The sequence below is a fragment of the Trichosurus vulpecula genome, chromosome 3, assembly GCF_011100635.1.
Source record: "Trichosurus vulpecula isolate mTriVul1 chromosome 3, mTriVul1.pri, whole genome shotgun sequence".
Lineage (NCBI taxonomy): Eukaryota > Metazoa > Chordata > Mammalia > Diprotodontia > Phalangeridae > Trichosurus > Trichosurus vulpecula.
Genome location: NC_050575.1, coordinates 118,863,354 through 118,880,266, shown reverse-complemented (window position 1 = coordinate 118,880,266; position 16,913 = coordinate 118,863,354). Strand labels below are relative to the sequence as shown.

Below are 16,913 nucleotides of genomic sequence, written 5' to 3'. Positions count from 1 at the left end.
GCAGTACTTTCAGCATATTTTTCCAACGATGAAAAGATTGAGCCAAAGCATAAAAATCTTTTTGGTAACTTCTACTGAATATTGACCAGTTATCTTTTGGCATTTGGGAAACAAGATATCATATAAAGAACATTGTATTTGGAACTAGAGGCCTGGGTTTTAATCCTAGCTCTTCTGTTTATTATCAGACTGACCCTGGATAAGTCACTTCCCCTTCTCTGGGCCTCAGTTTCCTCCTCTAGTAAAGGAGTAAAATGAGGTAATTACTGAATGAAATGAAGTAAATTAGATTTCACAGCAAAATTTCAAAAAAAAATAGACTACATGGTATCTGACTTCTTTTCCACTTGTAAACTCTCTATATTTTGGAATTATGTCAAGTAGGCCTTTACCTACTCTCTCTGTGCAGGAAGCCAAATTCAGTCTTGCTAAGCAAGCTGTTGCTCCTCTCTCCCAACCCTGGAGCTCCCGGAGCCTTGCCTGGACCCAGAAGTGTTATTTGCCAGGCCTGCATCTGCTCAGCTGAGAGAGAGAAGTGCAGTCACTGCCTCCCTGAGCTCTTCTTCCCATTACTGTCAATTACAGGACCAAATGAGAAAACAGATGAGGCCAAGGAGGGGAGGCGAGGAGGAGGGGGAATCCTAATGAGAGCTGCCATATTGTGCTCATAGAGTTGTTTCCTGTAGCAGATTGGAAGCAAGGGCCATGGGGAAAGGCATAGCTCATCTCTTTAAAATTCTCCAAACAGGGGTCCCATCCTTGCTTTGTAGCACTCCCCCACCCCTACTTAAGTAGCTACTGGCATCTTTGGGAGCAGCCATCTAATACAGCATTGCATTCTCAAGGATAAGACCCCAATTTATATTAGGCTTTGGAGGACTGGGAAAAAACTCCTTTTGTTAACTACTCTTCATCAAAACCAATATTCTGTTGACTCCAGCCATCTTTCCTAGTGCTGCATTCCACCCAGTATTTAGAGATGGGCTGGGCACCATTGGTTAAGGTATCTCATCCATCATTCTCCTGCTTGATGCAAAGGTGATTTTTCTGTGAAAGAAATCAAAAGTTGAGGGAGCTGTGCTCACAGAACACTCTCCTGAATAGGCAGCCTGAGGAATTGTTTTACCCTGAGCTTGGAAGTATTCTCCCCCCACCCCCTGCCTTCATTTCTCTGACCTTTTTATGGGTTTTCTTCTCATTCCTTTATCCCATTTTCCCTCCTTCTTGCTCTTCTCTCTTCTCCCACTTCCTCACACACCTTCTTCTTTGCTTATTAGAGTCACAGGATCTCAGAGCTAAATGAGATTTCTGAAATTATCTAGTCTAGCACTTGCTGGGTAAACATCCCTTCTGCAACATCTTGGGTGGGAGGTGGCATGGTTTAGTTTAAGGTGAATTATCTGACTTCAAGACCTTTTTATATTTTTATTTTGTATCCTCGGTGACTGCACATAATAAGCATTCAATAGATTTTTATTGAATGAAAATAAATTTAATTTAGTTTAAAAAAATAATTGAGGATATGCAGTCAGATGACCTGAGTAGAAGTTTTCACTTTGCTACTTAAATCTCTACCCTACTAGAATATAAGTCCCTTAAGGACAAGGCCTGTTTTTGCTTTTTTCTTTGTATTGCCAGTGCCTAGAATAGTGGCTGACACACAATAGGTTCTTAATTAGTGCGGGTCGTTTGTTTTAACTCTCTAAGCTTCTCAGGGCCTCAGTCATCTTATCTGGAAAATTAAGGCATTGGATTAGAAAATTTCTTCCAAGCTCTCAAGTCATAAGCCCAACTATGAGACTTTGTTAATTCTAAGTTGTTCTTCTCACTCCTACAGGGTGGCCTGATTGCCCTCCTTTTGCTGTTGCTGGTATTCACTGTGGCACTATATGCCCAGAGGCGCTGGCACAGAAGACGACGGGTCCCCCAAAAGAGTGCCAGCACAGAGGCGACCCATGAGATCCACTATATCCCATCAGTGCTCCTGGGCCCCCAAGCTCGAGAGAGCTTCCGGAACTCTCGCCTTCAGGCACACAATTCTGTCATCGGCATGCCTATCCGAGAGACTCCCATCCTGGATGACTATGACTATGATTATGAAGAAGAGGAGCAACCACGGAGGGCCAACCATGTCTCCCGGGAAGATGAATTTGGGAGCCAAGTAACTCGGACTCTAGAGAGCCTTGGTCAGGCCAGTGAGGAGAAGATGGACTTTGAGAAAAAAAGTGAGTCCTTCTTTGACCCTTTCTTTCTATTTATTGAAGGGAGAACATGCTGTAGTGAAAAGAACAACAGGGATAGAGCAAGGTCTGGGTTTGATGTCTATCCCATCCATGTACGAGTCACCATGTGTGACCCTTAGCAAATAAGTTTACCTCAATGGGTCTCAAGTTCCTTATCTTTAAAAATTAGATTGGATTAGATGGTATCTACTCACTCAGAATTTCCTTCTATGATATTAGATTCCATGAGGGGAACAAAGAGGAGAGTCTGACTCTCGGAAGGGTATATTGAAAGACAGTTATGGCAATGCCAAGATTGTGTCTTCACTACCAGTAATGTGTTCTTTCTGTCGAGGCAAGATGGTATATTGGAAGTCATTTTGACTTTTGAGTCTGAAGAAATGAATTTGAATCGGGGCTCTATTAAGTCTTTAACCTTAGGCTGAATATAGTATAATATAGTATACATAGTATGAATGTTATTTATGCCTAGGTCTCCAGAGATGTGGGTAATAGAGTCCTAGCTCCCATGCAACCACTCAAATAATAATATATGTATGTGTGTGTGCTTGTACACCTGCATATGTGTATATGGACCAGTACACACAAATATACACATATACATATGTGTGTGTTTACATAGGTATACATGCATGCACACACATGTATACATATGTATATAACAGCTTCAGGGTAGCCTTTATTTTCACCTTGAAGAAAACACAGAAAATTCATAAAGGGATCACAGAAATAGCCTAGAAAGGGAACGCAGAAATATATAATACAACACTCTTTCCTCTCTGGTGATGCCTACCTCCCTGGTACCCAAGTACCTTGATACCCTGGTGCCAAGGCCCTAAGTAACCAGCCAGTCAACAAGCATGTATTGAGGGCTTGCTATGTTCCAGACTATCCTTCCGTCCAGAAACTTAAACTCTAATAGGTGAGACATCATGAAATAATGAGTTGCATACAAGATATGTACAGAGTATATGGAAGATGCTCTTGCAGACATAGCTCTTACCCATGGTTTGGTCTCTCCTTATAAGGAAACCAACCTTGGAGATTGTAGAGAGGCAATTCCCTTTCTTGTCACACCAGTGACTCAATATATTAATGTAGGACAACTTCTTTAGGAACTGAACATTATACAGGAATCATTTTCTCCTCTGCTTATTAGCTCCTCTATCTGGAAGTCTGGAACTCCAAATTCTCCACACTTCCCATTTCACAGATGGAGAAACTGAGACTCAGAGGTAATTCCACCAAGTTCACCCAGCTATTGTCAGAGCTGGGGATTCTGATTCTGACCAGGTATCTTTCCATTCTTGGTTCTACATGGTTTCACTGCTTGCTTTCTCTCCCTTGTTTGTTTGATGCATCTTTGCATCCAGAATAATTTTCCCTTTCTACAGATTTGAGTCCTTTGCTCAAAACCTTTCAGTGGTCCACTGTTACCTAATATGTGGGCCCCTTGGCCTGGTGTTTAAGGCCCTCCATAGACTGCTCTCTGATATTTTTTTCATTACTTCCTTTCATGAATTTTATGCCAAACTAGACTGTTCTCTCTTCTTGTCCTACATTCTCCTGTCTCTGTACATTTTTGAAGGCCATCTTTCCTGCCTCAAATGCCCTCCCTCCTCATGTCTATCTATTGAAATCCTCCTCTTCCTTCAAGGTCTGACTTAGATGTCAACTTTTCTGTAGAGTCTTTTTAGAGATCACCAGCTAAAAATGATATCCTTTCCTCAAATTGATCTAGATCCCTCCTTTGACCCCACAACAACCTACTGAATAATTTTTTCTTTTCCTCCCCCTCTAGAAAACTATTAGCTCCTTGAAGGCAAGGACTGCCTCTGTTATTCTTTGCAGTCTTAATTCTTTTCATATAGTAGTTGCTCATGAAATGGTTATTAAATTGAAACCCCTGGGGCAGTGTTATCAGTCTCTGATCTAAGTAGAAAGCTACAGTAGGGGAAACAGAAAACTAATTCTCAGATTTTAAGCAAGGTGTTTTATCTCTCTGAGCTCAAAACTGGGGAGGTGATGCAAAATGGTTTGTTTTCCTTCTTTACCTGAGCCGAGTTATAAAGCAATATAGGGAAGAAAGGTAAGAGAAAGACAGCTAACACAGAGGGACTGTGACTACAGTAATAGACTGGGCATAATGGTTCATGATAAGCTTTTAGGAACCTCTTGTTTTCCTTCAGTCACAATGAAAGTTCCTAATTGGATATAGAGCAGACCAAGAGAAACTAGATGGGGGAGGGGACAAGAGGGCAGGGACATAGTTGTTCATTTTTCCAAAGAACAGGCTCACTAGAATACTCTGGTTTTCCGAGCTGGGTTCCATGCATTCTTGTGAAATTGATAAGATGGTTGAACTATAGCAGCTTAGGGTTGAGCTTCCCTGACAAAGCTGGGAAGATGTAGCCAGGTAATATCCATGTGTTCATTGATGCAGAAGGCAGCATGAGTATCCATTTCCCAACACTAATTGGGCGGAAAGGACTTTCCTGCAGAAAAGATGTTTGGTCTTCTGAGTGCTTCAAAGGGCACCCAAGACCATAGGGTGGAAGATGGTAGTGGGTATGGGATGTGGGGATTTATTGCCTAAGTTTCTATAGATGTCTTTGTATTCATAAGCAGATTTGCAGCTATTTATTAGCTAATTCCTTTGGTATGTCTATGAGTTTGGCTCTGCCACAGAGCAACTGGTAGATAGTACACTAGGAAGGACAGAGCGCTGCTAGGAAGGAAAGAGCGCTGCACGTGGAGTCAGAAAGTTCAGTTCAATTGTTTTTTCAGTCATGTCCAACTCTCCCTGATCTCATTTGGGGTTTTCTTGGCAAAGATGCTAGAGTGCTTTGCCATTTTCTTCCCTAGATCATTTTACAGTACTTTGTCCCACTTAGCTGTCTAGTGGAGGCACGAAGACTTGTGTTCAAATGTGATCTCAGATTCTGACCTCACTAGCTCTGTCAATTGTCTGCCTCAGTTTTCCCATCTGTAAAATGGAAGCAATAATAGCACTGACCTCCCAGTTTGGGGAGGATAAAATGAGATATTTATAAAGCACTTTGCAAACTGTAAAGTGCTATATAAATGTTAGCTGTTATTATAGAATTGAGAATAGGATCTGGAAGTCCTTGCATGGGATCATGGGAAGATAGATGAGAAGACTACTTAGAACATAGAACTTCAGAACATAGGCAACATGGCCTAATTCCAGAGTTCTTAACTTGATCTCTTTGAATATATATATACATACATACATATATATATGTATAAATACAAATGCATATGTGTGTATGTATATATGTTATATTGCATGAATGTGTATATATAAATATTTTGAAATAATTTGTTTTCTTTGTAATCATATGTTTTGTTTGCATTTAAAACAATTATTCTGAGGAGGATTCTTTTTTTGTTTTGTTTTTTGTTTTTGGCAGGGCAATTGGGGTTAAGTGACTTGCCCAAGGTCACACAACTAGTATACGTGTGAAGTGTCTGAGGCCAGATTTCTGAGGAGGATTCTATTGCCTTTAACAGACACTAAATGGGTCCAAGACACAAAAATGTTTAAGAGTCTCTGATAGTGGAAAGATCACTACATTTGGTATCAGAGGACCTGGGTTTGGGTCCCAACTCTAATATGTAATACCTCTATGGCCTTGAACAATTTTCTTAACTTTTCAGGAATGTGACAGATTTAGTGCCTCAGTTTCCTCATCCTTAATATGGGAAGGTTAGACTTGGTAATCATATATTTAGACCTAGAATGGGCCTGAAAGGCCCTCAGGAATAGCCCTCTCATTTTATCAATGAGGAAACTGAGGCCCCAAGAGCCATGGTGATACACTCAGGATTACATCATTAGTAAGTATCTAGGGCTGGATTTGAACTTGAGTCTTTATTATTCCAAATCCTAAGATCCCTACCAATTTATGATCCTATGATCTTTATAGAGAGGGAGTGAAGTATAATGGGAAAAAAAAAACTTGTCCTTGGAGTTAGGAAGATCTGGGTCCAAAGCCTATCTTTAATCCATCCTAGCTGTGTTAGCTTGAATATATCATCTAACTTCTCTCTGCACTCAGATAACTCTTTAAAACTGAGGTACAAGCAAGCTGCTGATCTGTATCACTTTAGAAAGTTCTGCACAGGGAGTTTTCTACAAAATGGAATCATGGGGTCTGGACCTTTCCCACATCCAACTCCACACCCTCCTTCCCCCGCCCCCCAAAAAAGATCCTTATGTACTTCTTGTTAGAGTTCAGAGGGATCTTAAAAATAGCTGGCAATTATATAGTTCTTTAAGTTTTACACAGTGTTTGCCACAGACTATAGAATTGTTAGAATTATAAGGAATCTCTGGGTACATCCAGTGTTTCTCAGATTCCATTCCAAAAAGCATTGCTTATCAGGGAGACAAATTTGACGTCTATGATAATTTTCTGGAGATTCACCTATGCAGGGGACTCTTTCTTCCTGAGTCTAAGGACAAGAAGTATGTGACAGGGACATAAGTTGAGGAGCAGCAGTGGATATAAAGCAAGGAATGAACACCAATCTTCTGTCTCTGATTGCAAGAGAAGACAAGCTTGGAAGGAAACCCAGCAAGGGTTGGAATGAAGCCAGGGAATGGAAAAGTGACTGCCAGCCAGACAAAGTTCTAAAACATGCCTGTGGCAAACTTGGGGGAAGGGTCTTGCTGAGAGACAGGTGGTTTGGAGGGGGATACCAGATGTCCTTAAAATAGAAAGAGAACCCAATGACTGCATAGGCAAAAGAAGACAATGCAAAGGCAATGTGTAGCAACAAACCCTTCTTCCAGCCCAAGAAACTATGCTGTAGCCCCAGGGGCAGCCTGAGCCAGGAAGCTATTCCCAGACATACAAGTCCAGGAAGCCAGAGGGCAATACTTCCCTGAGCCTAGCACTGTCCTGACTTGTTTTCAAAGGCCTTATTTTCACAAAACAATTTTTAGTATGTGATAGTGGGTTTCATTTCTCCCACTTTGCTCCACAATTTACTCTTCCTTTCTTTTCATTTATTTCAGACCTCCTAGACAATTTATGAGTTCTTTGAATTATATATTTCCAGCTCAAAAGTGTTCTGTGACAAATTATTTTGAGAACTGATGTAGTCCAATCTCTTAATTTTATTTCATTTTATTGATGTCTTTTGTCTTCATATGAAAGTAATTTCCCAAATCCCTTCCCCCCACATCTGTAAAATGGAGATTATAATACTTGATGTGCCTTTCTTACAAGGTTATTGTGAGGGAAGTGCTTGGTAAACTATTAATGAACAAGCATTTATTAACTGTTTATTATAGGCCAGACATAGAGCTCAGCACTGAGGATTCAAAGTGTAGTAGGAGCAGTAGCATAACTCCTCCTCCCCACCACCCCATGCAGGCTAGGCTAGTTTTTTTGTTTTTGTTTTTTTGTTTTCCTTAAATGATATTGAGACACTTGTGGAGTTTTTAGGCTCAGGAGGCTGAAGGTCCGAATTGCTAATTCCAATTCTTCATCGTCTGAGTAATGGGTCCCCACAAGGAGCTGGAGAGACTCTCACATGCTTGTCTGGTCAGTTCTGATAGAAGCTTCTTCATTCAGCTGAATCAACTCATGGAGTGTCTAACCTTGCCTGTCCTGCTTGATTATTTTTCTGCCATGGCTAAGCAAATCTCCTTTTGTTACATATGATTGATCTAGAGCCTCTCAATTCATTATAATGTCCAAATTAAACTGCTACAGGACTAGTCTTAGGCAGATCCAGCCCAGAACAAAGAAAAAGCCAAAACACTGCAGACCTGAAGCAGCTTACATGCTAATGAGAGAGATAACATATGCAGAATACATATATATATATATATATATACACATAGATGCATATATATACATATATATGCATATATATATGTATATATATGTAGTCATTTTGGTCACTATGGCTGGATTGTAAAATATATGGAGGGGAATGATGGGTTAAAAACTGAAATGAGAGGAAGTGACCAGGTTGCGCAGAATTTTGAATGTCAGAAAAAGGAGCTTATTAAATTTGATCCTAGAGGCAATAGGGAACCATTGTTGTTTATTAAGTTATAGATATGACATGGCCAGACCTATACTTGATAAAAATCACTTTGGCAGTTTTGTTAGAGAATAGAATGGAATGGGGAGAGACCTGAAGAAGAAGATAGTCCAAATAAGTCTACTAGGGTCTAATTCAATAGTTGAGCCAAGAGATAAGGAGAGCTTAGACTATGGTGATGGTTATGTGAAAGGAGGAAAAGGGAAGTATGTAAGAGATGCTGTAGAATAGGCCTGCACAAACTTCGGAGCATTCCGCAGGTAGCTTATGGTTCACGGGTATGCCAAAGGATTTTGGGCAGCCTGTGAAAAATGTAGAACACCCTCACGAGCTGACCAAAATTATTTGGTGGGCTGCAGGTTGTGCAGGCCTGCTGTAGAGAGAGAAAAAAAGACCAACACTAGTGAAATGTGCTAATGATCATCTTCTTCATGATCATCATCATCATCATCATCATCGTCGTCGTCGTCGTTGTTACTGCTTCATCAGATTGTATCTCATGTTAATAGCAGAACCAGAACTAGAATTCAGGTCTCTAGAGATCAGACCAATGTACTTTATATTAAACTGGAGAGTGGTAATCGATCCCTGTTTTATTCAGTTTAAAAATGGAATAAAAATATTAGCTTTCCTAAAAGATGTCATTCAAAAAAGACAATAGCACCCCATGGACCGGTGATATGCTTGACAATTCAAAAGTCCTAGTCTTTTGCACTTGAATACATTTTATCTGAATTACTCCCCAGTCTAAGTGTGTTGGGAAAGTTCATGATGTTAAAGATTTCTCCAGTAGGACTATAGAACATAAAAGTCTCTAGTTGTAGACTCAGAAGACTGGAGATTTGACCTGGAAGGGACATCAGAGGCAACCTAGTCCAACTCCCTTTATTTATAGGTGATTAAACTGATGCCAAGAGAAAGTAACTTATTACCTGAGATCAAACAGGTAGTAAGTATCAAAACTGGGATTTGGATCTGAGTACTCTGACTTCCAAATCTGTGTTCCTTCCACTGTATCACGCTGCCTACCTAGTCATTGTTCATTCTTCCACAAGTATGGACTGAGCATCATGCCTTGCAATTGGAGTAAGAAGATAATCTCACCCCACCATCTCTACGGGCTTATACTTGGGATAATATGTTCAGGGGTGGTGATGGACTACATTTTGACACCTTCTACCAGAATTGCCTCTTCCATTTCCACTATCCAAAGTCTAGTTTTGACTCATTTCAAGATCCAGCTTAAGTTTTCCTTCTTCCATTAAGTGTTCCCTAATAGTTGATGGGAAGAGAAATGATTTGTCCAATGTCACAGAGTAAGTAGCATAGCCACAATTCAAACCTAGGTTATCTGAATCCACCTCCAGGATTCAGTCAACACTCAACAAGCCAATGAGTCAACAAGCATTTATTAATTGCTCATGTGCCAGGCATCATACTCAGCACTGGGAATACAAATACAAGTAGAACAAAAGAGACTCTCTGTCTTCAAAGAGCTTAAATTCTCATTCAAAGGAAGACAGCCTATATAGGGAACCTGAAAAAGTGATTGAAGTGAGTAAGGATGACGATACAAGGGTATAAGGGCATTGGTACAAGGCCATCTGGTACAGGGACATTGTAGAGAAAATCTGAAGCATCAGGAATACAATGTAGAGATGAATGAAGATGTTGTTGACTTGGGCATCCTCCTTAAAACGGAACTTTTAGGAGGAGTCAGCCAATCAGAAGGAGAGACCCCAGGGTTAATTGGTATTTCCAACATGTGAAATATAGGAATTGAATGAGTTTCCCTGGTTTCTGTGTCATGGCAGAGAAAATCTCAATAGTCAGAAGTACAGCCTGATATAGAATGAAGTACTCTTTGTACTGGGTTTACATCCTGGCTTTTCTACATGTGTTACCTTGGGCAAGAGACTTAATCTGTCCGGATCTCAGTTTCCTCACCTATAAAATCAGCAGTTTGGACTAGATGATGGTTTCTACAGTCTCTTAGAGGCCAACATCCCTGCCAGTTCTCTGTCTATGATTCTGTGATCCATGAGTATCTAATGAGATAATACCTGTGAAGTACTTAGCACGGTGCTGGACACATAGTAGGCACTATATTATTGTTTACTCCCTTCCCCCAAATCACATGGTCCAGTGAGACATGGAGAGCCTGCAAATGAGGAGCAAAGCAGTTTACTTGATCTTCCCAGAACTGGGGGATTTTCTATATCTCCAAAGAAAGGCTGCCTGATATCATCATCCATCCAGCCCTGGCATCAGCCATATAGAAAGCAATAATGACATACCTTCCGATTTCAGCCACACTACATTCTGCTTGTGTATAGTAGTGGTCGTGTCAATGTCATGGGTAACAATTCATGGCCATCTTCTTTCAACATCTGCCTTGGATGTGGCTTTGTAATCTTACTTGCTATCAGTTTTCTCTTTCCTGGACATATAGAAGCTGGAGAGGGTTTAGCCAGTTAAAAATGAGCTTCAGAGGTCATCCTGCAGAGTGTTCCAATATGGGATGGTTCCTTTATTTATTTTTCTTTTTTTCCCCTTTGAGAGGAAAAAAAATCTGCTTCCATTGCTAAGATAAGTTCATCCATCTCTAATTAATAAGTTGCTCCATCAAGCATGGCAACAAACCTTAGCTCTACTTAAAAGCTCTTACCATTTTGTGGTTTCCCTCCTGTTTCTTTCTAGACTATGCCCATTGTTCCTAAATGTCTGGGCTTAGGCAAAAAGGGTGACTTTGTCAGAGTTGAGCTTGGCATCCCCAGGCAACAGTCCTCAGAGCTGTCTCGGCACTCTCTAAAATAAGATATAGACTGAGATTTGTCACCAAACCACAAACAGTAATGTCACTAAAGCTGTCACAAGAGCCCCTTAAAAATGTCACTTTCGAGCATTAATTGCCAGGATAGCAAAACAAATGCACGTTCCTTCGAACATTTGCTTGTTCCCTCTCCTCCCACGCTCCCCTTTCCTCTCCCTTGCTCTCATTTCTCCCTCTTCGAGCAAACCCTATTCTACCCCCACTCCTCATGTCTTTATCTTATTTTGCTTCCCCAGGGCATCGTCTTGATTAGAATGTCTCTAGGAAGCTGCACTGGGCTCTTGCTATGATTGATGGGGGTGAGAGAATGTTGGTATATGTCAGGTGCTGCATGAACACAAGCCTACTCAGTGGTCGATACAGATGTCTCCAGAGTAAAGCTAGAGAGTTTTCCTATTGGTAATGGATCTCTGGGCCTCTCAACTAGGCCTGTTCTTGTTGGGATCCTGCTCATCAGGATGGATGGCAACAATTGGAAGACAATCATCTGTACGGGGGTCTGTCACTTGATTAGGCCAATGGGACCATGTGGTGCCTGTCTTGCTCCTGCAGAGAACCCAGGCTGCCTCTGACATTGATGGGTCTATTAACTCTAGGACTATATTTGTTACTCATCTTTTCATCAGGGTGAGGCACTTGGCTCTGTGCTCTGTAACATTTTTATCAATGATTTGGATCAGTGGTGTCACACTCAAATAGACATGGGAACCACTAAACCATACATATGGATCCCAGGATATTGACTTAGCAAGTCACCTATTTTTATTATCTATGCATTATTGTATCTTATATGTTATTAAACATTTCTCAATTACGTTTTAATCTAATTTGGCTGCACGTGATTTTGGGGGCTATATATGGCCTATAGTCCATGTGTTTGGCACCTCTACTTTGGATAAAGGCAGTTATAACACATTTATTAAACTGGCTTGGAAGATACAAAGCTGGAATGGATAACTTATCGATCAGATGATAGAAGTATAATCCTAAAAGAGATGAATAGGATAGAACATAGTATAAAATATAAGACTGAATCTGGTAACAATCAATGTAAAGTCTTCCAGAGGGTCAGAATATCAACTTCTTAAGTATGTAATGGGGATGGCATGGCTAAAGAGTAATTGGTCTGAAAATGATCTAGGTGTTTTAGTGGACCTCAAGGTCATGGTGAATTAACAGTAACTAATTAATAAAGAAAGTGATCTTGGAATGCACTAGGGAGTATAGCTTCCAGGTAGGAAGTGACATTCTCACTGTACTCTGCCTGGGTCAGAACCCATCTGAGTGTTGAGTTCTGGGCACTGAATTACAAGGACACTGATAAGCTGGAAGGAGTTTACAGGAAGACAGCTGGAATGGAGGGCCCTGAGATTATCACATAAGCATTTGCTGAAGAAATTTGGGATGCTTAGCCTGGAAAATAAAAATAAAATAAGATTTATCATGAGGGAGGAGTAAGAGACTGATAGATATTTTCAAATATTGGAAAGGCTATTGGATTGAAGGAGGAGTTCAGTTGTTCTTTTTGGGCATAGACAGCAGAAATCGAAGGAATCAAAGCCTTCCAGAAGTCTAGTGGACCACTGTAGCAACAATGTTATTAGCAGCTGCTATGGCGGTGTAAGACCAATATCACCAGCACACAGGAGGGCTGCTAGCAGAGGTTCTTTGATCTGCTTTTCTAAGGAAAGCAATTTTAAGGGGTTAACTATCTTACTTTAATTAAACATACATATATCATTCACTTACTTCAGGGGAAAAAGTCAGTACCCTGAACTTCAGAGAAAATACAAACAGAAATTACAAGCAAAAATTATGTAAACAAAGCAAATAACACAAATCAACAGACAGGCTTCTAGCTGTCTGACCAAGACAATGCATACATAGTTACCAGAGAGAGAAGCATCAACATCTGAGTTTTTGAAAGCTGGGGGTGGGGTGCCTCCTTAACGGCTACCCAGAGTCTCATCTGGCCAAATTACAAGACTACTTTTCCAAAGAGTAAGCCCCCAAAGCAAAATGCTAACTTCAGAGCACATATATCTTGTTTAAGGCCCTGAGGCTTAGTGCCTACTTATCAAAAGGGTATAGGCCTGAGGCTTAGCATCTACTTGCCAAAACCATATCATATATATTATTTCCAATCAATGACTCTTGATTCAAACAAAAGCAAGACTCAAAGGCACTTGATTGCCTTGGTGCTGAGAAGCACTCTAAAACCAAAGACAACAAAAAGTCCCACTTTGCTTACCATTGCAACTACCTCAGGAGGCAGTAGGTTTTCCCTCACTGGAAGGCTTAAAGCAAAAGAATTATGACCATTTGAGTGAGTGTTAATAAGAAGTCTTTTTCTTTCCTTTTTTTGGGGGGTGGGGCAGTGGAGATGGGGTGGGGTGGGATCAGACTATGTAGTAATGTACTAGATATCTACCGAGGTCCCTTCCAACGCTGAAATTCTATTATCTTTTGATCTATGACTTGGAATTATGGAACCATAGAGTTTGAACTGAAAGGAATCTTTGAACACATAATATTAGAACTGAATAGGATGTTGGAATAAAGAATGGTGGAGTAGGAGGGGACTTTAGAATATTGAACATTACAGGTAAAAGCAGAATGCTAAATTTTATCTTGTGCTAGACCAGAAAGGACCCTTAGAAGTTGATCCATTCCAACCCTCTCTTTTTACAGATGAGGAAACTGAGGTTCAGAAAGTATAAATGACATGTATTTATGGTGACTGAGTTAGTTAAATAGGCAGAATTAGAACCCAGAACTCCTGGTGCTTTCTACCTACAGATTGCAACCCCTATCTATTCTGAATTTTCTGATAGTATTTATCTGTATCATTCAATTTACTCCTTAGAAACATGGAGCTTTGGAGTTTTTTCTTAGCTTCTAGAGTTTATGTCTTATTTTTGTGAATGAAGTAGCAAAGTTCTTTAGGTCAAGGAGTAAATATTACTTTAAAAAATTTTCCTTAATGTATAGCAAATGTGAGGTGCTCTATTTTTTTTTGAAAGAACATGCATCAAATGAAGAATATAAGGTATCATATGCCATTAGTGTTCTGTAGAAGTCCAGGAGAGATAGGTCAAGATGCATCAGAATAGGGAGGGAAGTCTTCTTCAGGAAGATGGGACTTGAGCTGAGGTTGGAGGATGGGCAGCATTTGGAAAGGAATGAGATTCCAGGTGGGAAATAATAACATGACACACACACACCACACACACATGTGTGTATTTATGTTTGTGTGTATATGTATATATACATGCATACATACACACATACATATATGAGACATGTATATGTATATACACATATGTATTCTATTTGCTTTGTTATATACATATATATAAAATTATAATTGTATTATAAGTGTGTGTATATAGACATACATACATTTGTATGTATTACAAAGGAAATAGAAAGAACCTTCTCAGAGCCTTTTCCTTTGCTTGTTTATGTAGCAGGTCTCTGATTGTGGTATAGTGGAAAGGTGCTGGCTTTGGAGGCAACAGACCAGTGTTCAAATCCTGACTCTATTACTTACTACCTGAGTAACCTTGGACAAATCATTTTAATTCTCTGGGATTTAGTTCCTCAACTCTAGAAAGAAGAGCTTATACTCAGTGACAGCTGAAGTATTTTCCAGCTCTTAGCACAGTGCCTGGAACATAGCAGGCTCTTAAATACTTATTCTTTCCTTCCTTCTTTCCTCCCTCCCTTCCTTCCTTCCTTCCTTCCTTCCTTCCTTCCTTCCTTCCTTCCTTCCTTCCTTCTTCCCTTCTTTCCTTCCTTCCTCCCTTCCTCCCTCCCTTCCTTTCTCCCTTCCTTCCTTCATTTCTTCCCTCCCTAAAATGTACAATCCTGTGAACTATATTACATATATTATATTATATATTAATAAGGTATTTCCACTAGGTCATGGGGTCAAATTAAAATACAAAGGATGGCCATTAAACCATAGATAAAAATACCTGTGAACCACATAGTGACTTTTTGTCGGTGAGTCATTTTTTTTAATTGTTTCTGATTCTTCATGACCTCTTTTGAGTTTTTCTTGATAATGATACTAGAGTGGTTTGCCATTTTCTTCTCCAGTTCATTTTACTGATGAGTAACCTGAAGCAAAAAGCCTTTAGTGACTTGGCCAGGATCACATTACTAGTAAATGCCTGAGACTGGATTTGACTTCAGGTCTTCCTGACTCCAGGCCCAACACTCTATCCTCTGCACCACCTAGCTGCCTACATAGTGACTTAGAAAACCACACATTAAGATTATCTATGTTTCGTTGTATTTTTATTTCGTTTGTTAAATATTTCCCAAAGATATTTTCATCTAGTTCAGACAGCATTACTCAGAAGTGTTGCCAGCGCCTGTGTACTTGTTCTAGAGGACCTCTAAATTCCTTTTCAACTCTGAATTTTTATAGTTCTAGGGTTCCCCTGACCCGAAGAATATTATATTTTAGTAGGAGAAAGAAGAAATACACAGGAATAATGAGAAAATAAATAGAAATGAGTGCTGAGGAAGTAGAAGGTAAGGTAGTCACTGTAGGGTGCGTTTAGTTGCAAAAGTTTTCTTAGGAAGTGATTATCGTGGGTGGACAAAAATCAAGAGGGAATTTGATTCAGGAATGGTCTGAGCATCCTTAGCAACAAGGATGTAAAGTATGGCCTGGTGGGAGTCAAATAATGAAGTTTGGTGGGTCTGAGGGGAAGAAAACTGATGTATGTGAGAAGGAGTTTAGACTCAATCTGATTGATAATAGGGAGTAAAGCATAGTGAAAATGGGATGGAGGAAACTGGCCAAAGTCAGCCAGATAAACAGAAGGAATGAGGAGAGGAGATGAACCACCCAAGCCACCAGAGCCTCTGAACTGTTCTTAATATATGTGTAAATTTGGGAAATGCCATTCAGTGACTAATGAGGGTCTTAATGAAATTTCCATTTGGGGCCCAGAGATTGTCTTGTGTCCAGGGGAGATAAACAGCAGGAGCAAAGAGATAGGTCTATATTTGTTTTTGTTCATTTTTTTAAGTGATATGCCCTGATCTGCTTATGCTGACCAGTTCTACTAAGATGATAAATTCATTTCCTTATGAAGGTTGGGTTTTTCTGATGTTTTTATTATTGTTGTTTGGCCTCAGGGCTTAGTGCGGAGAACCTAATAAAATAACTATAACATAAAAGGCTCCTTTGCCCCCCCATCTGTAGCTTGGGGGAGGGGGTGTTCTATGACCTCATGAAATAATCTGTTTAATGCACTTAAGTAACCTCCTATATCCAGTGTTCCTTTTACTTCACTAAGCCATATTTAGAAGGCTGGAGCTCTCCCCATGTGCCACCTTGTCTTCTTCCTGTCTGTCAGAGAAGTCAGGCAGTGATACTTCCTAGGCCCATTAGACTGGTGACAAAATTCAGTTTGACTGAGAACCATGAATAGAACTGTTTCTCTCCTGAAATGGTGTAATCCCTCTTGTTTTTACTTCCTCAAGTCATGGATCATTTGGGCACATCCTGTCTGGATAGCCCTGCATGCTGGTGGCTGAAAGATTCTTCCCTTTGGCATTGGTAGAGGAGAGAGATGTTGAGGGATAGCTAGTAGGCAAAGCTGGTTAGTTTAAGGACAACATTTAAGACCTGAGTTCTCTAGAAGGATGTATACCCACCCACCAAGGCTGTGCTTATGTACAAGTGTGCTAGGTTGTCACTGACAAACCATGACAAATACTGATAAAAATGA

At 40.2% G+C, this 16,913-nt stretch overlaps 1 protein-coding gene across 1 annotated transcript in view; it reads left to right on the top strand.

Moving 5' to 3' along the window:
• The window catches only part of ASTN2 (astrotactin 2), a 1,142,502-nt gene that overhangs the window by 255,783 nt on the left and 869,806 nt on the right, over positions 1-16,913 (top strand). Inside the window, exon 3 of the mRNA XM_036751653.1 lies at positions 1,838-2,225. Coding sequence (XP_036607548.1) covers positions 1,838-2,225 — 388 coding nt within the window. The remainder of the gene's footprint in view (positions 1-1,837; positions 2,226-16,913) is intronic.